Here is a 24,608-nt window from a genome sequence, read left to right on the forward strand (position 1 = left end):
GCTGACCTCACGGACAAAGGAGGTGGACGGAAGCAGTGGTGACGAGCCCTGAGTCAATGCAACTTAAAGCTACTCCCTTCCACCAACGTGGGCCCGTTGGAAAGTGCCGGTTATTCATGTAACCAATGTCCTCGCGGTCAGGCAGAGCCGGGTGAAAAATGCCTGTGGTTTTAGCTTACCCCAAAAATATTTTCGTAGGGATGGGACCCTTCATTTCAGACAACCAGAAAAACATTTCTTAGACCTCTACTGGGGAGGAGCAAGGTCAAACACAGTTCTCTTTTCCTTAAAGGATCACAGAAGAACAAGCAGAAGAACAAGCAATAGCTTTGAGCACTCAGGCTGTGTCAGGTCGGCCCGCCTCCCCGTCTCACTCACGTTTTGAAGGTTTCAGTGCGCTACAGGTGGGTGTCGGTGAATGTGGTGTGCTCCTTCGTCACCGAGCTGAAGCCCTTGATGGCGTTCATCAGGTCCTCTTCGTCCACAAACTGAAACCACCAGGAGGCCGGGTCAGGACAGCACTAGTTTCTCCCAGGCCCTGGCCCCAGCTCAGCCCTGGACAGGGTGGTCGGAGGCCCCTGAAATTCCCCACAGTGAAGAGACCACCCCACATGCACGCCTGCACTGCAGTCACGTCCAAAACGCACGCCATCTGAGGTCTGCAATCTGCCATACCTGCATCCTTCTGATTGCAGAAGCCTCGGCTTTCTGGTTTGCAAAAAGTAGACTATGTATATTTAAGATTTAGTTCAAAAGGCAAGTGGAAGAACCAGAATGTGAGCTCTCTGCTCCATTGCTCCCCCCCTCACTGCATTTGTGTTTACCAACCAGGTTTAGGAACACTAATTATTAGGCACGATTTACCTAGTATTGGCCCTTCGGGAGCAGGCATGCGTTGCTGTGCACCCTGCCTCTCACTGGTACCGTCGAAAGCAGGTGCCCACACCATCCGGTGTCACGGTAATAACCAGACGTTGCTAAGGTCCCAGCTCCACAAAACAGTGACCAGCTTGTGTTTTGGGGTGAGGACACGCAGCTAAACCTTCAGTGCGAAACTGCTCTTTGGCTTTTCATTCAGTACAATCAGCTAACAACTCTGTGTGGACTAGTGACTCCTGCTGTTTAGAAACTTCAGCTCGGGGATGGAATCTTGGGATTCAATGGTCACAATAACGTCGAGAAGGCCCGTGACTTAAAAAGGCATAACATCCCTCTGAACAAGGCAGACAATGATGAGGTTCCTCCTCAGTCAGTTATTTGTGCCCACTGGACTGAGCCTGAGAAAGATGGACAGGAACTCCCCTAGATGGGAGCACCCACATGACTTCCCAAGTTACTAGGACAGGAGCCACTGAGCCCATTCCGAGACTCCTTTTCTCTAACCACAGCCCAGAAGGAAAAAAGAGGGTGCTGCGCAGTAAAGCGTGTGCTTGTCCTCCGTGCCTTGTTTTAGGCCAGTGATGTTCCTCTTCTGCCCAAGGATGTCCCTTCACTTACTCATGCGTTTAGTTTTTGAGCTCTACTGCGTGCTAGAAAAACAAGACGACAACTCTACCTAGCTTGTCAATCACAGCCACCCTAGGTAAGTGGTTGGAGGGGCGCACCTGGGCTGTGGGCAGCCTCCGTCGGGTCCATGAGGCTCCACGCCCCCTCTGGGGGTGTTTAGCGAAGGCTCTGGGGGAAAAAATCCACTCACCAGTCCGCTGTCGTGGCCCATGATGGTTTCCCACAGCGAGTCGTCAGCCAAGACTTTCTTGTCCTGAATGTCCATGAGCTGGCTGACGCTGCGGTGCAGAGAGCTGTGGGAGTAGGCGCGGCTGAGTTGGCTCTGACTTGGGATGCGAAGGACAGAGATGCTCCGGTTGCTCCTGACGCTCACGCGCGCCCCAGCCCCTGGGATCTTGGTATCTGCCATCCCCTGCAGAGAAAGTCGCTGCTGGTCATTAGTGGCTAAAGAAGCGGGGGTTTGAAACAGAAGAGTGTGTCACACCTTGTCAATGAAGGGAACACTGTGTCCACTGCCTCCTATCGCACTCAACTGGGCCCCTGTTTCCTGGCAGAGATGAGATGATAAACTAACAGTCACACTGGGTGGCCTGCTGGTGTTCTGAGCACCTGGACAGCACAGGTTCTAACCTCAGATGCTCCCGGTTCACAGGGCTGGCCGCACCGCAGTGGTGGGCTGCCAGAAGACCGCCTTCTGACCCAGAGCCCCTCTCAAGGACACTGCTCGCCCAGCGTGGCCAGTTAGCTGTGTTCTCTCCCCTGGTTCCCACTGAGCGTGTCTGACACTCGAACATTCTCTCCTTTTTCTCTCATTCCACATCTGTCCCCTTGTTATAGAATCCAGCCTCCAAAGTAAGTCAGGTCTAACATCTGGAACCCAAAGGCACTCTGATCAGGTCCTGGAGTCTGACTAGGACCTGGGATGAAAAGTCTAGCTGCAGCGGAACATCAGGGTGCCCTGCCGCGGCCGGTCCAATCCACCAGGCGTCCCTGCTTTACACTGCGCAAGACACACGCCATGCAGCAGGCCATGCGGTCACTCAGCATGCAGAGCCACCTCGAAGTGCATGGTGTAGCTCTTCAGGGTGACATTACTGGACACGTCGGACACGTCAGCCACAGAGTCAAACTGAGGACAAACGGGGAGACATGGGTCAGTGTACGGACATGTTGAAGCTCGGTGTTTGCCCAGTGATGGCGTCACACACTCACCCTTCAGCACTACCCTGAGACGCACGGGTACGGACCACGGGGCTCAGAGAGACTGCTGCCCTTCCCTGTCCCCAACCTGCCTGCCATCTGGGCGTGACAGCCCCGTCCAGGGCTCACCCACTGCTCGGAGCCATGTCAGAAACATGGGAGGGGCCTGGGAGGCGGGTGAAGCTGCCATTCACTCATGTCCATTTTTTCAAGTGTTAAAACAAGCAGTTTGACCAGACACATCTGTGTGCAACTTTGCCGCTGCTGTGATATTGTGACTTAAGAAATACGGTGTGGTCTTTGTCCCCATTTCTGGCACAAAGCTTCTAAAATCCTTGGAATTTCCAAAGTGATGAGAGCCACAATTCTGTCTTTTGTTATGTTACTTTGGTGGCTTTGGGGCCTCACCTAAGGAGGGGCTGGTGGCCAGTAGGACCCACCACTGGAGGAGAGAGTTGGGACTTCTGGTCCCTCCCCCCTGACCTGGCTGCAGCTGAGTCAGTGGCCAACAGCCAATGACTTCATCGACCGCCCCTGCAATGAAGCCTTTATAGAAACGCAGTAGCACAGGTTTGGAGAGCTGGGTCCATGAGCACCCGAAGGTCCAGGGAGAGGGGCATTACCTGGGAGGGCGTGGGAGCTTCACGCCCTTCCCGCAGACCCCGCCCTGTGCTTCTCTCCCAGCTGGCTGTTCCGGAGTGACATCCTTGCATAATAAAAAACCAGTGATCCGGTGTTTCTCTGAGATCTGTGAGCTGCTCCAGCAAATTAATCACACCCAGGGAGGGAGGAGGTCATTGGATGAGGGGGACGGTCTTGCAGGACTGAGCCCTTCACTTGAAGGATCTGTCACTCTCTCCAGGTAAACTGGCAGAACTAAGTTGAATTGCAGGACAGTTGGTATCAGGGAATTGCTCGCTGGGAAAACCTGTGCCCACGTGGGGACCGGGGGTCAGAGTTTTAGCCTCCAGGTGCCACGTGCTCACATAGAACCTCAGTGTCAACTGGGGAAAAGTGGCCCTCAGGCAGGTGCCAGCCTTTGGGCACACATCTTGGGGAGCAATCTCATGCTGGGGGAAGGGTTAGAAATTACAAACTGTCTTCCCACAGTGGGGTGCACCCCACACCCGAATGCACCTTCTGAGTCAGTCACCTTTAACCTCCCTGTTGATTGCTCTGTGCAACGATCCCCCGAAGCACCATTTGGGAGACCCTTGCCCTCATACCTTGGCCCGACCTCTTGTCCTGGGTGTGGGTGCACAGGAGCTACAAGGAGCCATCCACCCTGGGGACCCGGGGCCAGGGGATGAACCAGGCACAGCTAGGAGGTCAGTCCCTCCCTGTCTCCCCGTCATTACTAATCCCCCCAAGCTGCAGAGCTGCACAACCTGTAAGTTGCCCAGGGGACTTCAGTCCCCTGCGGTGCAATATAGAGCAGAAATACTCCTGCTGGGGTGCACACTGGAATCACTTTTGGGAGTTAAAAAACAGGATGCAAATCCCCAAGTTCCTCCCCAGATGGGTGAAATCAGAACTTCGGGGATTAGACCCAGGCAGTGGCATTTTTCAGAGTTGCCCACATGTGTTAGTAACAAAACACCATAGACTTGCCTTACGAACCACAGAAACTGACTTCTTAAGTTCTGGAGGTTGGAAGTCCAACCTCAAGGTGCTGGGGGACCCAGGGCCTGGGGGCCCTGCTCCCTGGCTCATCGATGGGGGCTGTTCTTCTGTGGCCTTTCGAGCAGGAAAGCCCGTTCCTGACGGTGGACCCCTGATGACCTTCGCTTCCAAAGGCCCCACCTCTCAAAACCTTCATACTGCGGATTAGAATTTAATGTGGAAATTTGGAGTGGGGGCAGCAGGGGGGGAGTGGAGGGCATTCAGTCTATAACACCAGGTGATTCTAAGGCATAGCCAAAGTCAAGAATGTTCTAGAATTAGCCTCATGGTAGGAAATGCACCCCCCGGCCCACTTTTAGAGACATACCATGTGGGTCTCCCTCGGTGGGTAGACACTCAGTGGGGACATCCTCTTCTGAACAGGCACTAAGGGAGGTCTCTCTCTGATATAGGGCTCCTTGTGGACCCTTCGCTGCAGGATCAGGGACAGAAAGATGGCCAGCAGGATCAGGCCGAGGACCGCCATGAGCACGATGAACCACAGCTCGCTGTAGAACTCCACGCCGCTGCTCCCGGGCCCCGTCTTCCCTCCCGGCGTGGTCAGTACCAGGCCTGCCGAATCCAGGGGCACAGAGGGGCAAGGTCACTCCAGAAGGCAGCCCTGTGGTTGCCCTGTGGCTGCACACAGTGGGTCACAGGGTGCTGCTCGTCTGTGCCTGTGTTCAGGCAGGGGGAGGCGACTGTGCGTTGGGGGATTGAAAGGAGAGCTCACAGCCCCCGGAGACCTGGCTGACACACAGCAGCTGCAAATCACTGCTGCTTTGGCATGTTTCGGGGACAGACAGCAGGAAGGGGTGAGCGGACTTTTAGGGGGTCACGGAAGTAACCTTGAGGAAGGCCAGCTTCAATGTGGTATTATAATAATACTGCCACAAGGATCCCACTGAGGACTGAGACAGGGCTGTGGCATCTGGGGGCCCCTCGCTTTCTGCGACAGCCCCATGCCTCGGAAGATTTGTGGGACATGGCCTGGGGACATCAGACTGGCTTGGGGACATCAGACCCGTGCTTGCTTGCCTGCCAGCACTCAGTCTGGACGGTCCTTGTGCCCAGGCCTCAGGCTGAATAGCACAGGCTCTGGGAGTCATCAGCCCAGGGCCCTGGGACGACCGTCCATGGGGGGAAAGGCTGCAGCCCCCAGACTTGCCCTTGATTTCTGTTCACGTGTTGAGAGGTCACGTGATGTGACTGCACAGGAGGCCTCTCGATGCAGCTCCTGGTTAACGAGCACTGACCCTGGGCCAGGCCCTGGCAGGGAGGGCTTTACGGGGCCACAGAAGTGGGTGGCAGGGTCATCACCACTGTGGCCGCGGGGACAGGAGGCGTGAGCCCGGCAGAAAGGCCTGCAGGGGTCCCTCGTGGGGTGGGGGTGGGGGGCCCTGGATGGGGTGAGTGCTGTCCCTTTAAGAGGAGGAGGGACAAAGAGACACAGGTGCAATGCTTTGGACAAACACCCCCCTTTTAGCACCTCAGCCACTGGGCAGGCAGCTGGGCACACCACACCCACATTCTCAGTGGACAGTGAAAGGGTAGCATTCGAACTGCGGGGAGAATGTTGAAGGGGGAGGGAAGGTGGTGGGAACTGAAATCGGGACCTCCTGACAGCAGGGATACGACTCTGTCCACTTGAAGTCTACTTAGAATGGCCGTGAGGTTAACAAAGTCGCCTGGCCAGGTGACAGCTGGTGGGAGCACTGTCCTGTATACCAAAAGGTTGTGGGTTCAATCCTTGGTTAGGGCGTGCATGGGAAGCAACCAATCATTGTTTCTCTCTCACATCCGTGTTTCTCTCTCTCTAGCCCTTTCTCTAAGATAAAATTAAAAAAATAAAAACCAAAACACATTTCCTCTGATATCCTCGGTTGAGGATTAAAAAATGTCGCTTTGCCCCTCTGGGTCTCTGCTCCCCACCGCAGAATTGGAGGTTGAGGTCGGAGCTCTGCCCGACCCCCCGCAGGGGAGCGGGCCCTGGATGGGGAACCAACTCGCGTTGTGTGGTCAACCCCAAACCACCACCTGGGGTGTGCCCTGGAGGAGGTGAGTTCCCTGTGTCTGTAGCCCCGCCTGTAACTCCAGAAGCCAGTGTGATGGACCCAGCGGGCCCCTTGCCTGAACCGTCACCCGGGAATGCAGGGCGGCTGCCTGAGGGAAGCCCCAGGAAGGAGCCAGCTCTCCACACAGCAGGAGGGGAGTGAGCCTCGCCTGTCCTTCCCGCTTGGAGGCTGCCTCCGGGCAAGAGAAGGGGGACGTCGGAAAAGTCATTATCAGAAAAATTAAAACCGACTCTGAATATTATCTGGACGCTCCACTGTGGACTTTCCCGTAGCTCTGCACAGTCCTCAGTGTTTCCGTCTCTCATCAACGGAAACTCTTGTTTTCAAAATCGTCTTTCGTTTTTGAAGGACTCCATCCTTGCCCTGGCTGGGTAGCTCAGCTGGTTAGAGCGTTGCCTCAATATGGCAAGGGTGTGAGTTTGATCCCCGCTCAGGACACATACGAGAATCAATCAACCGAGTGCATAAATAAGTGCAACAACAAATCGAGGGTTCTCTCTCTCTCTCTCCCTCTAAAATCAATAATAAAAAAAGAAATACAAATAGAAGACTCCACCCATCAGTGGAGTCTTTTGCCCTTTGCCCAACCTGAGGTCCAGGTCCCCTGTGTGAGGATCGTGGACTTTTTTAAAGGCCAGGCCCTGCTGGCCCTGCCTCTGTGCCTGGGGGCTGGGAAACCGTGGAACAGACAAGCACACTGAGGGGATCCCGTGCACACCTGAACTTGAGAATCATTGCTTAAAAAACAAAGTCTAGGCCAGGATCCAACAGAAAAACCAAACCCTGCGTAAGTTCCGCGGGACATTCCTGGGGGGGTTCCGGCGCCCCTCAGGCCTCTACCTGTCTGCTTATGCAGATGCTGGGGTCTCTTAAGAGAGTATCAGATGAAGTCCGCGCTGCGACTAAGTACAGTGCAGTAGACTCTGCCATGTGTGTGTGTGGGGGGGAGGGGTTACGTGAGGTGCTGTGAGATACCAAGTTGTACGTGGCATCCGGACAGGAAAAGTCTGGAACTATAACCTAATTTTATTATCCTACAGATTGAAGCTATCCTTGATAACAATATGTATGTTCACCTGTGTTTCAGAATTTCTGGACATGTTTATTTAAAACCATGTTCCCAACTATCTATGCGTACGAATTTGTATAACATTCCTAACTGGGATTTAAAATAAGGTATCATTCCCCACTGTGCTCTCAAAAAATTTTTTGGGTAGTTTTCTAACATGCCCTTTGAAATAGTCAGTTTTGCAGATATTAGAGTCAAAGACGGTGGGTAGAATTCAGTTTAAAAGCAGCTCTGTAAAAATTACAGCCTCGTCTCCTTGGCTACACTACTCGGTGTGAATGGTTGGTCGTAATCTTTTATGGAGGATACAAGGCAGACGTTTCCCAAATTCCCTGTTTTAGGCTCTGAACCTGAAATAATATTGTTACGATCAACACGAATCGGCATTTACAGCATTTTTTTCTCTCTATCTGATCTTTCTCTTCCTCCTAAAAAAGCATTTTAGGGGGAACAAAGTGTTCCGTATGGCTCTTGACTGACAGAATCTGTGCCTGGGAGAGTTCAGTCCTCTCTCTCTGTTCCCACACGTCAATCATTTGGCATTTTCACAGTCTGCCCTAACTCCTTGCCTAAGGTCGGTTCTACGAGGGCTTTTGAAAATTGTCCACAACACAACACCACACGATTCCTCCCAACAGTCAGTGCTGGTCCATTAGCACGAGCCTGTATACGCAAACGCATGTTTCTCGAGGACCAAGAGGCGCCAGAGGAAGCACAACGTGAGGGAGATGTTTACCCAGTCCAGTAGCGGTGTCGTACCGGATGAGCGGCGTCTTCACGCTCCCTTCCTCCGTGGTGCATGTGACCTGGAAGAAGAAGGCTGCACAGAAGGTCAGTGGCTCACCGCACAACACCCTGCATGGCGGGCACACTTTCAGAAGGACAGGGTATCACAGCATGAAAAAGTCTGACAACAGGTTTCCAGGGCAAAATGTGAGGTTCTGCCTAATATGCAACCTTGTTTCTAATTTCATGATTACCAAGAAAAGTGTCTATAATTAGTGTACTAATGACATATATATATATACACACACACATATATAATTTAGTTAAGCTTCTAAATTAAAGAAGCTTAGAGCTTATATAGCAAAGTTGAAGAATTCTCAGAGGAGAAAGGATGATACACAGAGTGGACCTTGTTCTGCATATGGGCTACACCTGTTCCTTTAAAATTTACAGTGACCTCTGACTCAGTGACCCTGTTTCTTACTAAGCAGGGGCACCCAGAAAGGATCGTGGAAATCAAATGAGCTAGATACTGATTTCAATAGCCAGGAACCTGAGGGAAGTGAGAGGTGCAAGGCCAGCTTCCTGCCACAACCAGCTGCCCAGGTGACCGAGAACTATGACCACAAAGATGTGTAGCTTGACTGCCTTGAAAATGGCATCGGCAGCATTTAAATACCATAAATGCACTGCCAGAGCTGTTTATCTGTGCTTGTAGCCAAAATAAATAGCATTTTCAAGAAAATAAAAAATAGAAAAACACTAATTCATTCCCTGTATAAATCCAGATTGCTTAAAACAGCTTCACATGTTGGTCCTGTGCCACACAGATCATTCAAAAATACTTAATGCCTCATGAAGCCTTTTCTCATTTCAGTGGGAAAACCAGACAAAGCTGAGGTAGAACACAGAATTAAATAGGGAGAAGGAATTCGGTTTCAGAGGGAAAAGGGTCATTATTTCAGGGCCAGACACCCAGGCTGGTTCTGAAAAGCCCTTTTTCAGGGGCCTTCAGGTCGGAGGTGGTCACTGCCTGATGGAGCTGCACTTGAAGAGATTTTCTGGGTGCCGCATCCAGAAAATCTCCAGGTCCCTGAACATGCACTATCTGAGGACTCTCCCCCTCCTGCCTCTGGGAGCAGCTTCCCCTGTGAACCCGCCCTACCCTCCAGTCTGGTTCCTGCGAGGGGACACCCAAGTCAGGCAGGGGCAGCCCTCCCCCGCATTGCGCCATCCACAGGCCAGGCGGCAAAAAGGAGGGAAAATTGCATTTGCTCCGAGCAGTAGCTTTTCCACGAGACATTTTCACAGTGAGCCTCCACTGGCCACCACGCAGGGTGACCATTTTGGGAAGCTGGGGAACTGAGCACCTTGACCTCAGAGACTCACTTCTGTCCACTGTCCTTGGGAGGTGAAGGGCGGTGTCCAGGCCCCGGTACAGGCGCTGGCTCCCGTCGGTCAGCACGAACTCCTTCAGCGGGCCGTGCAGGAGGAAGGAGCTGCTCCAGTCGACACACACCGTTGTCAGGTTGCTGTCCACTGTGAAGGGGGCTCGGTACTGAGGGGCTGTGGGGAGAGGGGGACACCGTGAAAACGGCCACCTCCGAGTGGGAGCATGTGTCTGCCCTTTTGTTTTTAAGTACGAGCAACAGCAACGTTTGTGGCACTGCTACAATCCTTCCTATGGCTGTCAGTGTTTTAAACAACTGGCATGGGAGGAGAAAGAGCACCGGCTGGGACATCGTGTGATGCTTTTGCAGCAATACCACACCTGCGTGCCCCCCAGATCCAGGGAGAGCCGTGTTTGATGGAATAAACCCATTCACATACCATGGTTCTGCTCGCAACAGACCCCTGGAGCTCGTATTTTGTCGCTTTTTCCTCCTTCTAACAGGTGAAATATCCTTAACACTGTTAACTACAATACATAGCTGTTTTTTCATATCAAATCAATGTTTATTGCTACGAAGCCCCAAGGACTAGATGAAGTGAGTACATTCCACCCCACCCCAAACCCAACTGCTTAGACGGTGAATGATGTGCGTTTGGCATCGTTTGTTTGGAAAGCTGTTTCTGGAGCCCTTCGTTTGTTCCCTGAGATAGAGAAAAAGCCTTGCAAATAGCAATTTGGGTGCAGTAATCAGTGGTGCGCTGGCTGATCAGAAGCACAGTACATTAGTACAAGGTCAAGCTCAGGCCTCCTCAGTGTTACATCAGATCCGAGAGCAACATTCTGAGTGTGTTCCAGGTATGCTCTTCATTTACATTTCAGCTGCTTCACTGTAACACAGGAAGAAGCAGCCTTCACTGAAGCTTCTCTTTTAAGTGGATAATTTTTGTAGACACAAATGAAGGAGTCCTGTATCATCTTATCAAGTCAGAAGAGATGGACTTCATGAGATCTTGTTTTCTCCAAAATAACCAATCAAGTTGTAACAGCATTAAGATCCATCTACACACTAGGAAAAAAAGGGTGCTGGAAATCAATTGGGTGTCCTTTTTCTTTAAAAATTACATCCACCTGTTGCTAATGTTAAGCGCTATAACAAATGAAGGAATAATTCATGCTTTTACGATCATAAAACCCAACCGTGAAGACAAATGTTAAGTCCTAGCTTTCAAAAGGAAACCTTTTCATCAAGCCTTAAAATTTTTTTCTGTGAATACTAAAGCAAGAGATATCAAGCCCTACTTAAATACCTGGTCTTCCAACACAAATGTTGCCTAATATCACAGCGGACAGACTGCTGCACTTGTCTGGACTTCCTTCTGTCAAGTCCAGAGACTCCCACATCTCTCTACATCAGAAGGGTTCAGATGGAGACAAGGCTTGTCAATCGTAGAAACATAGAGAGGAGCTTTGCTTGCCTTTCAGGATTTGGAGGTCTTCCTGAGCAAACCCGTAATCAAACAATCAAAATAATCAGAAATCATGGGTTTGGAGACAGCCCTCTGCCCCTAACACCTGCTGCACTTTGATGTCACTCAGCCCTGAAGACAGTCTTTGCTGTGAGTTTATGTGACCCTCACTTTTACCGGTGCCAGTGCTGATGGCTGAAGATGCGCTTGGGATCTGATATGACGTTTCTGGAAGGCTAGATGGCAGTAAGGACCCAAAGGCATGAAGTGTTAAAACACCCCATGCAGTGAGTTCTGCACATTGAAATTTAACTGAAGAAGAGAATCCGATGTTCAAACAAAGAACTGTTCACTGAGAAATCCCTCACCTCTTTTATAAAAGGAAAAATTAGCGGCAACCGAAATGTCCAACCAAATCATAGGATGGAATATTGCACCACCATTACACTGGGTGGCTGAAGATTTTTTTTAATGCCATGGGAAATGCAAATAAAATAATGTAAAGTATAAAAACACACTATAAAACTTTAATCCTAGGATGATCTCAGCCACGTAATAAAAACTACTCACAGGAAAGGTATGAAAGGAACAGAGTATCCCAAGTATTAGCAGTGGTTGCTTCTGCGTGGGGGGATTATAAGCAGGACCAGCTTCCCAGGTGTGTTACCTGTGCCATTGAACAGGTAACAGGTGTGTTAACTATGCAGCGTCCTGGACTGGGACTGATGCTCTAAGTCTCAGAATTCCTTATGAGTTTTGAATGAGGAGCTTCATATTTTCCTTTTCCAGAGGGCCCACCAATTATGTAGCTGAATCTAAGTACCTGATTCTTAATGGTTTATGTTTGCCAACAATATACACATGTACGTTATAAAGTCTAACAAGCATTTACTTTATAGAAATGTAAGGAGGTCTTGATTAATTAGTTACTTGTCCTTTTCTGGGACGCAGGTGGCCTCTGCTTTCCCTGATGCTGCTGCCATGGTTCAGTGCTGTATGGAAATGCTGGACATTATGTAATTTGAAAAGAAAGGGAGTGATAAACTCCTTTTAAAAAAGTCTCTATTCTCTGTCTATTTTCTTCCTCCCCATTCGTCCACTTCCTCTAAATTGGGTTCACCCCATTGCACATGAAAAATCTCACTAGATTCACCCTGGATCTCCAGGTTATTAAGCACAAGAGGCATTCTTTTTTCTAATAGTCATCTTCGTGATGCCTCAGTAGCAGTCCACAAAATACGCCTTCACTCCAATCCTGTTCTAAAACTGGTTTTCCCCACTTTTCATGACAAGTCTCGCCCGGCTGCCATGATGCTCTCTCTGGCTTATGGTGGTGGCTGCTTCTACTCACATTCTCGCTGAGTGGTGAAGCTGATCCACTCGGAAGCTGCGCTGCCGGCCTCGTTGTGGGCCACGACTCTCAGCCTGTAGGCGGTGTAAGGCTGCAGGCCGCCCAGGCTGGCGGTGGGCCCCGGCCCCCTGTACTTTGTCTGCGGCTGGCTGGAGGTGCAGGGGGCGTCCGCGTCGGGAGAGCAGGCCCCGTGCAACTGGAGCTCATAGCTAGGGAAAGAATGGACAAGGCAAGAGAAAATGGGCCATGGTATTAGTTCAACTCTTCTGTAAAACTGGTGATATTTTCTAAGAAGATCTTCTGTTCTCACTGAAGTACAAGCTCTTTGAAATGTCCACGTGTGGGAAACTATTCTCAGACATACTTTATTTAACACTGTGGGAAATGGGCAGCGGCAGAGATAAGAGAAGTCAGACATATACACGTTGCTGTTGACCCAGAGACCAGCCGTCCTTGTAGGGAGAGATAAGATACTTCTCTCTCTTTAGAGGAAGCTGATAAAATTATTCTCCTCAGTTGAAAATGAAGACAATCTTTTTTCCTATGATTATTTTGAGTGAAACAACTTTTCACTTCTTTCAAGCCGTGGCTCATTTCAACACTGTAAATTAGATCAAGGAAATTCTGACTTAACCCCTGAACTTCTCTGCCCCAGTTGAGGCTACAGAATGGATCCTTCGAGAACCAGGAGGAGAAGGAAATTCCCTCAGTAGGTGCAAACACACGGTATCATCTTCCTGACTTAAAGACAGTTTTGTGGTTCTCCTTTCTATCCTTCGTTGATATTATGATTTAAAACACGTTGCGGGGAACATTTCCACTGAAATCAACATATTTGTCTCACTAGCTATAGGTATCTGTTCAACTAAGCAACTCTTTCTTGGGGGGAGCTGGGTAATTCAATATGCATGTCTTATTTTTTTTTCCCAAGGGCAAATGAAGTTTATTAGTATTATTTATACTATCTTTATTTTATTCGTATTTTCTTCTTTGTTTAGTTTTCTTCATTTTATTACTTTGTTTACTAGTATTATTGACTGTTTTTTATGATATCAAAATTATATATTTTTTATTTTAATTTTTGTTCCAGTACAGTTTTCTGCATTTTACCCACATCCCAGCCCACCATATCGGCCCTCTCCACCTCCCTCCCATTTTCACACCACTTTTTTTTTTTTATTTTAATTTTTTATTTCAGTTGTTCAAATACAATTCTTTGCCTTTTACCCCCATCCTAGAACAGCCCGCCAGCCCTCTGCACCTCCCTCTCATCTCCAGCCTTGTTATTGTCCATGTGTCCTTTGTACTTGTTCCTGCAAACTCTTCACCCTTTTGCCCTGAAATTCCCTCTCCTATCCCCTCTGGTCCCTGTCAGCATGTTTTCAATTTCAGTGTCTTTGGTTTTATTTTGTTTGTTTCTCTATTTTGTTTATTACATTCTTTTTTTTTAATTTTTCTTTTTTTAAAATTTTTATTTAGTTATTTTTCAAGTACAGTTTTCTGTTTATTTCTCCCATCCCAGCTCACCCCTCCCCATGCACCCCACCTCCCTCCCATTTCCACCCCCCCTTAGTTCTTGTCCCTGTGTCCTTTATACTTGTTCCTCTAAATCCCTCCCCTTTTTTCCCCTTAAATTCCCTCCCCTCTCCCCTGTGGTCGCTGTCCCCTTGTTCTCTATTTCAGTGTCTTTGTTTTTATTCTGCTTGCTTGTCTGTTTTGTTGTTTAGCTGCATGTCTTATTTTGGTGTATTCATTCTTCCGGCTGATCAGTTACCTTAGGATGACACCATTAGGGAACAGCGGGGGACCCCACCGGCAGGAGGCAGTCCTGGAGGCCAGCGACTGGACTTGGGGTGAGGACAGGCCCAAGGGTGGAGCAGGCTGTGTTCTCAGCTCCGCTGTGGGACCTCTGCTGCAGCAGCTGACGCAGGTGCAGGCCTCCACGCCGATGGAGTAGGTGGTGAAGGGCCGCAGGCCATGGAGGGTCTGCTGGGTGGCCAGGCCTTCCGATAGCTGCAGGATGGAGAAGGCTTGATGAGGCCGCACCCGGAACACAGGCCAGGGACACAGGTGCATGGGGACCCCACCTACCACGGCCAGAGCGCACGCCAGGTAGTCCTGGAGAGGCACCGTGGCTGTAGCTAGCATTTACCATCAAGGAACTACCAACCCATTGGAGAGGCATGACTGAGACATGTGGAAATGTAACCATTTAACAGTTAGGTCGCAGTCTGAGGTGGTCATCAGACAGAAATCATACCTTGTCTTTGACCATCAGAAGATACTAGAAAATGGCACAAAATGCACAAAATTTTGATGAAACTCTGTGACCCTCAGAATGATGCCTTAAAAAAAATCTGTATTTGAATTATATTCCTACTCAACATTCTCTAAAGTCCATATTCTGCCATTGTTATGTGCATGTAATTTTGGGGTCCAAAAAATCCCTTCAAATCCAAGTTAGAGTCGGGTACTGAAGAGCTTAAAATATGTATTTGATATGTCTGTATATTTTTATATTATATATTTTATATATATCTAAGAGTTTGATAGTCTATCTTTTTTTTTCTCTGAGGGTGTTGGTTGTATGAAATATCATAGTCTTTTTCACAATTATCCTTGTTACATTATAAACTTTTTGGTTTAGTTATTTATTTATTTATTTTACCTCATTGTGGTTTCCTTAAGAACTCTTTGGGACAGAAGCCTTCAGAAACTAAGAACTAATTTCCACATTGACATAAACAACATATGATTAAGAGGAGCTATCTGCTATTGGAAAAAAAAGTTGCCTGCAATGCACTCCAAATATAAATTATTTTAGTTCATTAATATTATCATTGTATAAGCATGGATAATCAAGGGTTGATTGTATTTACATCATCTATATTTATTGAATACAAAGCCCTGTAGGAAGTATGCTAATTCTCCTTTAACACTCGATAGGAGATTTCCTCGTATCTGAGAGTTGTCTTGCGAAATTGTGTTTTGGTACGGGGCCTCTGCAGATTCCCGCACACTTGCCCAAATCATTGCCTAAATTGATCTAAATGATATATATGATGTAATCCTGGGATGTGCACAATTTCTCTCCAAGGTTTACGTGAACAAAGTATTGCAGACTACTCTTGTTCATGAGAAATGGAAGAGCGACTGAGGAAAGAGACCTCCACTCACTGGCTTTCAGCCTCCTCATTTCATTTGCACAGGAGCTGGGCTCATCGATTACCAGTGACCCTTCAGCCACTGGCTGGCGTGAAAGCTGATGTCCCCAAACAGCCCATCCCTTGTCCCCGCTGGGCCCCAAATGTGGCCACACAGCTTTGTTGACTAAGTCGTTTTGCACATTCTTCCAACATGCTCGAACTTTCTCAAAGTCACCGAAAGGAAGACTGCATTTCCAGGATGTTCCAGAAATTTTCAAATGCCAACAGGAGGATCCCAAGGGTATTCTTCGTTCTAGTTTTTCCTTTTCGGAGTGCCATGGCCGTCACCAACATGGCCATCTGTCTGCCCTTACTCTGGGCCGCTTGCTACTACATGGAGTGCTAAGGTGCATTTTCTAACTAAATTAATTTGATTTTATTACCTGTGAAGTCGTAGGTTTCTCACAACACGTGTGGGGCCTTTAATACCACCTTCAACAGTTCTCTGCCTGAGCATGACATACTGTCTGTGTGTCCTATTTCTTCTTAGAGGGATCTTTGTGTCCCTAAGCTCACCCTGGGGCCACTGAGAGCAGATGCACAAGAAAGAAGGACCAAGAAGAAGAAAAGGCAAGGGCATCGTGGTTTACGGAAAATACATAAGTGAACCAGTCCTAGACTTTGAGTTTAGGGGACACTCACCACCACCTCCGCCGCGCCGGTGCTGTTGGAGAACAACCTGTAGAGGCTGATGACCCCGTTGGGCTTCCCAGGGGCGCTGATGTTGACCACCGCTTGCGTGGCAGACACTGCATGGAACCTGGGGGCCCTGAGACCTTCCGGGGGTGCGGGTCCAGTCCTACACCACGTCCAGCTACTGGGGGCTTTCCCTGCTGAATTCACCGCCCAGACCTTCCAAGAGAAATCAGAAAGAGCAGTCAAAAGCAGGTCAAGCTGGGGCGGAAACAAAAAGTGGGCAACCCAAACTTACTGAACACAACAGCACAAGACACACTTTGATCTTGCAACTCTGTGATCATGCAGGAGTTTGAGCCCTTCCTCGCTTATGGATTATCTGCCCTTGTGAACACAGAGGGGTCGCTGCGGAGTCCCGATTCCAGGACCCAGCAGCTGATTCAAGCCTGATGAAAAACCACCGGTCTCTGAGCACAGGCGACGTGATGTTCTTCAGCTTCTGCGGATTGGATGGCTCTGCAGACTACTTAAAAACTCAGCAATTCTTAAACACTGGCCCCACCAAATCTGCATGAAAATTAGATTTTCCTTTCATCAAGGAGCGAATAAACATATGGAAGGAGGTATAATCTTATTTATCAAGAACTATTTGTATAATTAAGCACGGATATCCTAAAAGGTTGCCTTAGGTCATCATTTGCATGAGTAAGTAATTTGTAGAATGTCAGGTACAATAGACAGAGTAGATGGATGTGTGAGTGTATAGGGTTAAATTAGGCCCAATAAGAGCCAACTACACAGTGATCAATCAGAATGATAGATCTAAATGGCAATACAAGAAGACTGTCTGTGTGTTTAGGAGAGCCAGTATTCCTTAGTAAGCTTTCGTCTTGTGCAGTTTAACTTCAGGATTTTTTTTTCTCATTTGATGTTTTCTTTCTACCTACCTACCTACCTACCTACCTACCGACCTACCTACTGGTATCCATCCCTTCCTCCCTCCCTCCATCCATCCATCCACCCACCATCCATCCCTCCCTCCCTCCCTCCATCCATCTGAACTTGCCCGGAGCTTTTAAAGACACACCTGGAAAATGTGTTTGATGCTACAATCCACACTTTCTAGGTGTGTGCAGTGTTAAGGAAACATGAAGAACTTTCAAAATCCAAGAGAGTTACGAAAAGCACTGCAGGAGAACACTTTGCAATGAGAGTTCAGTTTCATTTTTGTTTGTTCTGCTTTGACATCAATAATATCTTCAAGAGAATAAACATTAAAGAGCTTTTTGGTAGTTGGGCCAACTCCTATGAGTGTTTCCCTACATTTTGGGGGGGAGGGTGGATTCCTTTGCAAAAGTAAAACTTCTGATGTTGAACTGCTCTTGGATCGCTGTCAGTGCAAACCTTCAGCCCCTTGCTGATAGGATTGCCAGAAGCCCCACATTTAAAAGAGAGGACTAACCTACTTCCATAGAGGCATTTGCTTTTTCTAGAGTTCTGATACAGTCTCTCATCATTTGCATAATAATTACTTACTTTCTATAAACTCTACACTCTACAGAGCACTTTAACATGTGTTAGCTGGCTTGGCCCTCACAACACATCCCTGTAGAGGACACATGAGCCCATTTTGACAGGTGAGAAAATTAAGGCTCCATAAGTATGACTCTCTTGTTCAACGTGCCAGGAGTTTCAAGAGGTGAAACTAGAACTCTGCTCTCCCATAAACACTTCTATCGCTCTCTCCGGCAAACTGTGCGTTTCATTCTGTAGGTCCTCCATAACGCATAAACGAGTCACCGAGATTCAAGGCAGTTACATAAGTGGCCTACAGGCAAATACCTGCAATTCTGGAGCAGAATCCAGAACTTCAAGGATGGATGGATGTGCCCAGGTTGCATCAGGTGCTGGAGGCTGACCTTGAAAGGCACAGGGAAGTGAGGACAAGGGAGAAAGCGCCGGCTTCCTGGAAACCAGAGCCCAGGTCAAGCAGCGTGATAGTCGCTTTACAATAGTTCCTTCAGAAAGGGCCAAGGTCAGGGTTAGAGGGCAGCCTACTGAAGAGGTCAGATTGGGGATGGAGAAGAAAGTGTCCCCCTCTCCTCAGTCACTCAAGACTATTCTCTTTGACAGCAAATATCTTTCCAAGGGTAGGGGGACATTTTTAATTACACCATGAATAAAAAGATTTACGAAGAACATATTCTTGGGAAAAGTAAGGGGCCCCAAATTCTTCACCAACAGGAGAGCTTTGGTTGGTGACTATAAGACACAGAATGTTAGTGGGGGTCACGGTGGATGGGGAAAACATGAAGAAACAAGGTATAACAAAATAAGTCAGAGAGCTGTCAATCAATTGCTAAGCACCAATGAGAGAAGCTGAAATGCAGACGGGACATGAACTAAGTATCAGTCAGAGAAAGTGCTTAGCACAGTTCTGGTCCAGGATATGGACATTAATTTCACCTTCTTTTTTGACATAAAGTCATAAAAATTATTAAGTCTTTTTAACACTGGTATTGGCAGAGAGGACTAAACCTCACGCCTTCCTGAACTTTTACTGGGTGGAGTCCTAGTTCCAAACGTGACCCAATCCATGGTATTTGTAAGATACTTGGAGTCTGTATATTACGACACTGTGTCGTACTTCTTCAGAAATATTTTCTTCCCAAAAGTCAACAGTAGGCAATTCCCCGGCCCTAACTGGGGGAGGATCTGGTGCCTTTGTCTTCGACAGGAGCCCTCCATAATATAGTGCTCTTTTCCCAGTCTGTCTCTCCAGCATTTCATCAATTTGAGGTCAAAACAGCATTCCTGTAAGTCCACATGCTTATGCAAAGCAGGACCAGCCTATGTGCATAAGCCTCTCTGGCAATGAAAGCTGACAGTTAATAAACATTGTGGATTTCACAGAACTCCAACCAGGAGCCCCTGTTTCTGTCACACCAAACCACCAGAAGGAAAGTAAAGAGAACCTGTCGGCGATATTTTGCTCATCCCCCACTGCTGAGGTAGAAGTCCTTTACCCAGAAAAGCCTGTGGATTTCTGTCTCCACCCTGCTCAACAAGAGATAAAGAAAGGGAACCGTGGTTGAGGGTTCCGAGTGAAAGTGTGAACAGATTGTGCTTATGGTTTCAACGGAGCGAGAATGGTCTCAAGATTCAGGCCCATTTTTGTAGGACGAGGGAAGAAGAGGCAGAGATCTTGTGTGGAAAGTTTTAAGTGATATGCCCCTGATCTTTTAATTTCAGTGAACCGATACAAGAAAAACAAGAAGCAAAATACCTTATGAATAGACATAAAATTGCCCACTTTGTCTAACTCTATTCTATTTATTCTGTTTGTTATCTATCTGTCTGCCTGTCTGCTTGTCTGTCTGTCTGTCTGTCTGCCTGCCTGCCTTTCACCTCATTGACAGGCCAGTCCTTTTGGTTAGTAACCCATCACACAATCTTTGGGTATATAAACAAAATGTGTGTGGGCTGCTCACAGGGCAACAAGGCACGTTACTAGGGATGGGGGTGGGGAATGAGGTTCATGAATTTCATGGCCAAGAGAAAAAAAAAGGAGACTGCTCCTCTTTGATTTATTCAGAGTATCCTTATACCGACATTATGCAGATGAACATGTTTATTCTTTTGTAATAAAACAGAGACGATGAAAGGTTCCACTGAAACAGCTTATTACTTGGGTTCAGCACACACTTGTCCACGGGAATGTGTGTGCACACACCGCCACACACAAACGCACAAGCACAACTAACTGTAAGAGGTAGGAATGTCCCAACGAAGAGCTGGGATAAGTGAGAATGAGTTTAGGGCGGGCTGAGTCGGGGCACCCCTCCGAATCTTCTCTCGGATTTTAGCTGCAAGCCTGAAAAGAGTTTCCATGTAAGAAGAGCTCACAGCAAACAGGCCAACCATTGAATAAAATCAAAATACCTAAAATCTTTAAACCACAAATTCCATAACCGACTAATACAGCAGATTAATTTCTGCTTTCGATCTAAACTTTTAAACGTCCAACGAGTGACTATGACTATCTTTAGGCTGGTGTCTGTTAGAACATAAACTGTTTTTTATTAACCCTCCCCTCTCCCAAGGCCTCATTAACTGCATTTGGCCTTAAAAATATTTAACTAACTAAAGTGTCAGCATCTGTCACCAAGCTGCCCCAGTCCATTGTCATGGAAACAGTGGGTTCGGCTTGCCCTCTGTTGCAAATAGCCTCTTAGAAATTTTCCTTTAGAGAAACTCGCGACGGTCAGTTTCTGCCCACAGTCAGACGTTCATTTCGGGCGCCTGTATCAGACTTTCTGCTGGAAAGACCCCGGGGACCTGCCTTTGCAACATAGTTTCACGTGCTTCTGGGGCTTGGCGGGGTCTGAGAAACACAGAGGGCTGTCTGCTCTAAAACCGCAGGCGGAAATCTGGGCCCTGCGCATTTTCCAGCTTCTGTTCCTGTGACTTCTGCGTGGAGTTGTCCTTGGCATTACCTTTGACATTACCTTCAGACGCTCAAATAAGCGCGAAGCAAGCATCTGCAGGAAAGTGCTGTTACATCCTCACAGAGCTGACCCCAGCAGCCCCAGCTCCGAACAGAACCAGAGAGTACGAGCTTTGTCGAGCCGTCCTACCCCACCCAGTTCTTGTCCCTGGGGCAAGTTTCTTGAAGCACTGATACTTCTGGAACTTCCTGGGTCTCTTTTCCCCTCGTCACCCAGATGAGTATTATTCTAAATGCTCTGAATTTCTTTGAAACTAACACTCTCCTTCCAATGCTATCCTAGAAAGACACCAAGAATTTGTGGACAGAGCCATCTGAAATAGCTTTATACAAGAGAACAGGAAGTGACCGTGCCTCTTTAGAGGCTAGGAGAAGGGGAGCCTTATGGGAAATTCTCCCAGAGCAGTACCTCTGTTACCGTGAGTTACTCTCCCTCCGTTTATCACACTTTGCTCCAAACAGTTCTCCTTGTAATGCTTGGTCTCATTACATGGCTTGCAGCTTTCACAAATAACGTTCGTTAGCACTGATCTTTTCCAAGTGCAGCCTCATACAAGGAGAAACTCTTAAGGTAAATTTCTAAGGGGTTTGCTGATGTGCTTTTCCTTCATCATATTATAGAAAAGGATGTCCTTAGCTGGAAAAATATTTTATGATTCCTTTGGCCGACACTTTCTACACTATGAGGATCCAGCTGCTGTCTCTTCGATATCTTATTTGCTATCATTTTCCATACCAAAAAAATGGGATCCAAATTTGGTTATTTGGAATAACCAAATTCGGTGAGCGATCTTGCGCAAAAAAGGAAAAACCTCAAAACGCTCTAATCTGTCAACTCCTAATATAAGTGACAGTGCCTGTCTTTGCCCTTGGAGTAATTTGAGATTTTTCTCTTTCCCCAAGCTGCTTATTATAACAGTGACTCTCAGAGGATTATGCTATGGAGAAATTTTTAAGGTCCTTGCCACTTCTTATGCTGTCCCCTATGACATACTTCCTTGTGGAATATGACGATTTTGGTAAATAAAAAACATCTTGACAACACTGAGGACACAGTCATATCGAGCAGCGCTAGCAGGCTCCCCCACTGTTTGTAAAAACGAGCGCAGGTAACTCTATTTTCCTTACAGTTCACATCCAAAATAAATAAAAACCCACCATGAACAGCCATGCCCATAATTAATAACGAGAGAAAATAGGCTGCATGTTAACGGGCAAACAATTAAATTATTTGTTTCCTGGGGGCATGTAATGAGATTGTTATCACACTCCCAGGAGGGAGCCAAATAGATATTAAAAAGGTCTTTCCAATACCTGTATCGGCTGAGGCCAGCAGCTAATTCAATAGATTCGATCAAAGCCATCGTTTCTTTCCCTGCTCCTGATTTATGACCTTGGCTGTCATTAGTCATCACTCATTGCAGTTTGCTCTCCAGCGCTCATAAATTATGCCTCATAAATAAAAAGATACAATCAACGAGATCATATCAATTCATCCACAGCCTCGGAGTACATTTTCCCAGGGCGCTTGTGCAAAAGCCTTTTCAGAGGGGAGCCTGTCTTGGCTTTTGAGTGCGTTCGAGGAGCAATCTGCCAAAGGGGGCTTTGCCAGAACTGTGGTGAGAGAGACACGTGGTGAGCAAGAGAAGGCAGGGAGGCTGCGATGCCCTGATGGCACCATCGGGCAGTTCCTGAGTGACCCCACAGGCGGCGGGCATGAAGGGACAACTTGAGGGAAAGCCCCATGTGGAGCGGCCTCTTTAACTGGCTTCCCAACTGATTTTCTTTCAACATCAAGTGGACTTTTTCCGCTTCTTTATTTGCATGGTACTTTGCTGGATACATTTCAGTTACACATATACAGATACTCTCCCTGGGTTCCTGCTTCTTTTCATCTAAAACACTCTGAATGGGGCAAGATGGAATGGGATTTCGATGGAATTCTGGGACCTGAGGAAGGAGGACATTGGCTTGCTTTCTACGGGCACATCTGAAATTTGGAGAGAGAGGCGAAGCTCCTAAAGAGATTTCAAAACATGTTCCTTGGAGACACAGGTGTCTTCCATTACTGAGCACGCTGCCTCGCTCTTTGGAGTCATTCCATAAATACGAACATGGTTCTCTTCCAATATATGGTGGTGGTGGGGGGAGCAACTGGCCTCAATGTTAGTGGGGAACACTGAAATTAGCCTCCACTGGATTTTAGTAATGATTACGACAATTTAGAATTTATCACATACTACTTTGGGATTGCTTGTTTTGGTTCTCCCTGAGGGAATGCAGGGATCCAGTCCCGTCCAGCGCCCGTGGAGGACGCACAGAGGTAGATACTGAGTTGACCGAGCACTTGCACCCTGTAAGTGCACTGTCTGCACTAGTTTGTTCCCAGCAATCCCGTGAGACAGGTATTACTGTTACCATCAGTGTGGACAGGAGGAAATGGAGGCAGAGAACACTTTACATCACTTGGTAAGTGGCAGGACCTCCCTTCCAATAAAGGTATGGGACATAAAAGCCCCAAACTCTCTACCTTTTTCTGCATAAGGCCATGGAAGGAAGACCTGGACGTGTCTTCCAAGTGTCTGAGGTCCTGCTCTGGGTCTGTGGTAGAGCCTGCATGGACTAGCAGGTTCTACAGAAATGTCCTCAAAATGAAATAGTGAAAACCACTACCAACGTCCCCGATGCCACCTTTGTTTTAAATATATTACATGTTACACGGAAGCCAACAGTGCTCACAGACTTTCCACATGGTGGCGATGTATTAAAATTTCATTATCTTAGTTTGCTCAGATCGCACTCACCCTCTATGATTAACACCTCCAGGAATGACCCTTTAGTTCACTAGTTGAGGCTGTCTGTTGTTCTTTAATTCAGTAGCTACTGACTGGGCCATTCCTCTGTGCCAGCCACTGTCCTGAGAGCTGGGAACACAACAGTGAACACGGCTGGACTTGACATCCTGGTCAGGAGGGACCGTCAACAAACAAACAAAACAAACAGAAAAAACTCACAGGGAATAAACTATGTGGAAGATGGGGCTATGGTAAGGAGAGGTTGAGTTGTCCAAGAGATGCCCTTGGGAGGTTGTGATCGAGTCGGGATGCTAATGGCAGAAGGAAGCCACCACACGATGATCTGGGCAAAGACATTCTGGGCAGAGCAAGAGCATGTGCAAAGGCCCTGGGGCAGATTCTCGAGAAGATTGGTGCAGCTGAGCTGAGAGAGCAAGGGCCAGAGACAAAGGCGAAGGCAGCCACAAGTCAGACCACAAGAGATCCTTGTTGAACCACAGAGGGGTTCAAATTTTATACAGGGTCACAAGAATGTGCCCGGGAGTGGGGTGACTTTATCTGATTTACAATTGACAAATATAAATGGATATTAAATAATTCTTATATGTGTTTATATAGCAAAGTTTAATTTTACACAGGAGTGACAATGTCCTGGCCTGCAACTCATTTAACACAGTAACCCTACTAAGGTAGGTCTGTTCATCCCGAGGCTACAGCTAAGGACAGGGGGGCCCAGAGATTAAATCACTTAGAACACAGAGCCAGGAAGGCACGCCATCGAGATTACAATCCCAGTCAGTTTACCTTCTCAGGCTCAGGAGTTCCTGTACCTGATGGGGAGACTTGAAAATGCTGCAGTTAAGCAGGGTGATTGCTGAACATGGGGTCAGAAAGTCTAGACCTGAGTTTGGACTCTGCCATTTTATCGACAAGGTGAGTTTCTAAATTGTTCTGGTTCCTGATTATACAGAAGGAATCACACTGAAGGAATCATACAGAAGAGTCCTCACAGGACT

At 47.7% G+C, this 24,608-nt stretch overlaps 1 protein-coding gene across 1 annotated transcript in view; it reads right to left on the reverse strand.

The window, feature by feature from the left end:
• The window catches only part of USH2A (usherin), a 505,359-nt gene that overhangs the window by 6,464 nt on the left and 474,287 nt on the right, over positions 1 to 24,608 (reverse strand). The window contains exons 65-72 of the mRNA XM_053667304.1: positions 16,297 to 16,506; positions 14,223 to 14,461; positions 12,449 to 12,657; positions 9,628 to 9,804; positions 8,249 to 8,332; positions 4,697 to 4,941; positions 1,697 to 1,918; positions 379 to 488 (exon numbers count right to left, since the gene is read on the reverse strand). Coding sequence (XP_053523279.1) covers positions 399 to 488; positions 1,697 to 1,918; positions 4,697 to 4,941; positions 8,249 to 8,332; positions 9,628 to 9,804; positions 12,449 to 12,657; positions 14,223 to 14,461; positions 16,297 to 16,506 — 1,476 coding nt within the window. The 3' untranslated portion in view covers positions 379 to 398. The remainder of the gene's footprint in view (positions 1 to 378; positions 489 to 1,696; positions 1,919 to 4,696; positions 4,942 to 8,248; positions 8,333 to 9,627; positions 9,805 to 12,448; positions 12,658 to 14,222; positions 14,462 to 16,296; positions 16,507 to 24,608) is intronic.

This window comes from Artibeus jamaicensis, unplaced genomic scaffold (assembly GCF_021234435.1).
Source record: "Artibeus jamaicensis isolate MK-2021 breed Jamaican fruit bat unplaced genomic scaffold, CSHL_Jam_final contig_467, whole genome shotgun sequence".
Taxonomy (NCBI): Eukaryota; Metazoa; Chordata; class Mammalia; order Chiroptera; family Phyllostomidae; genus Artibeus; species Artibeus jamaicensis.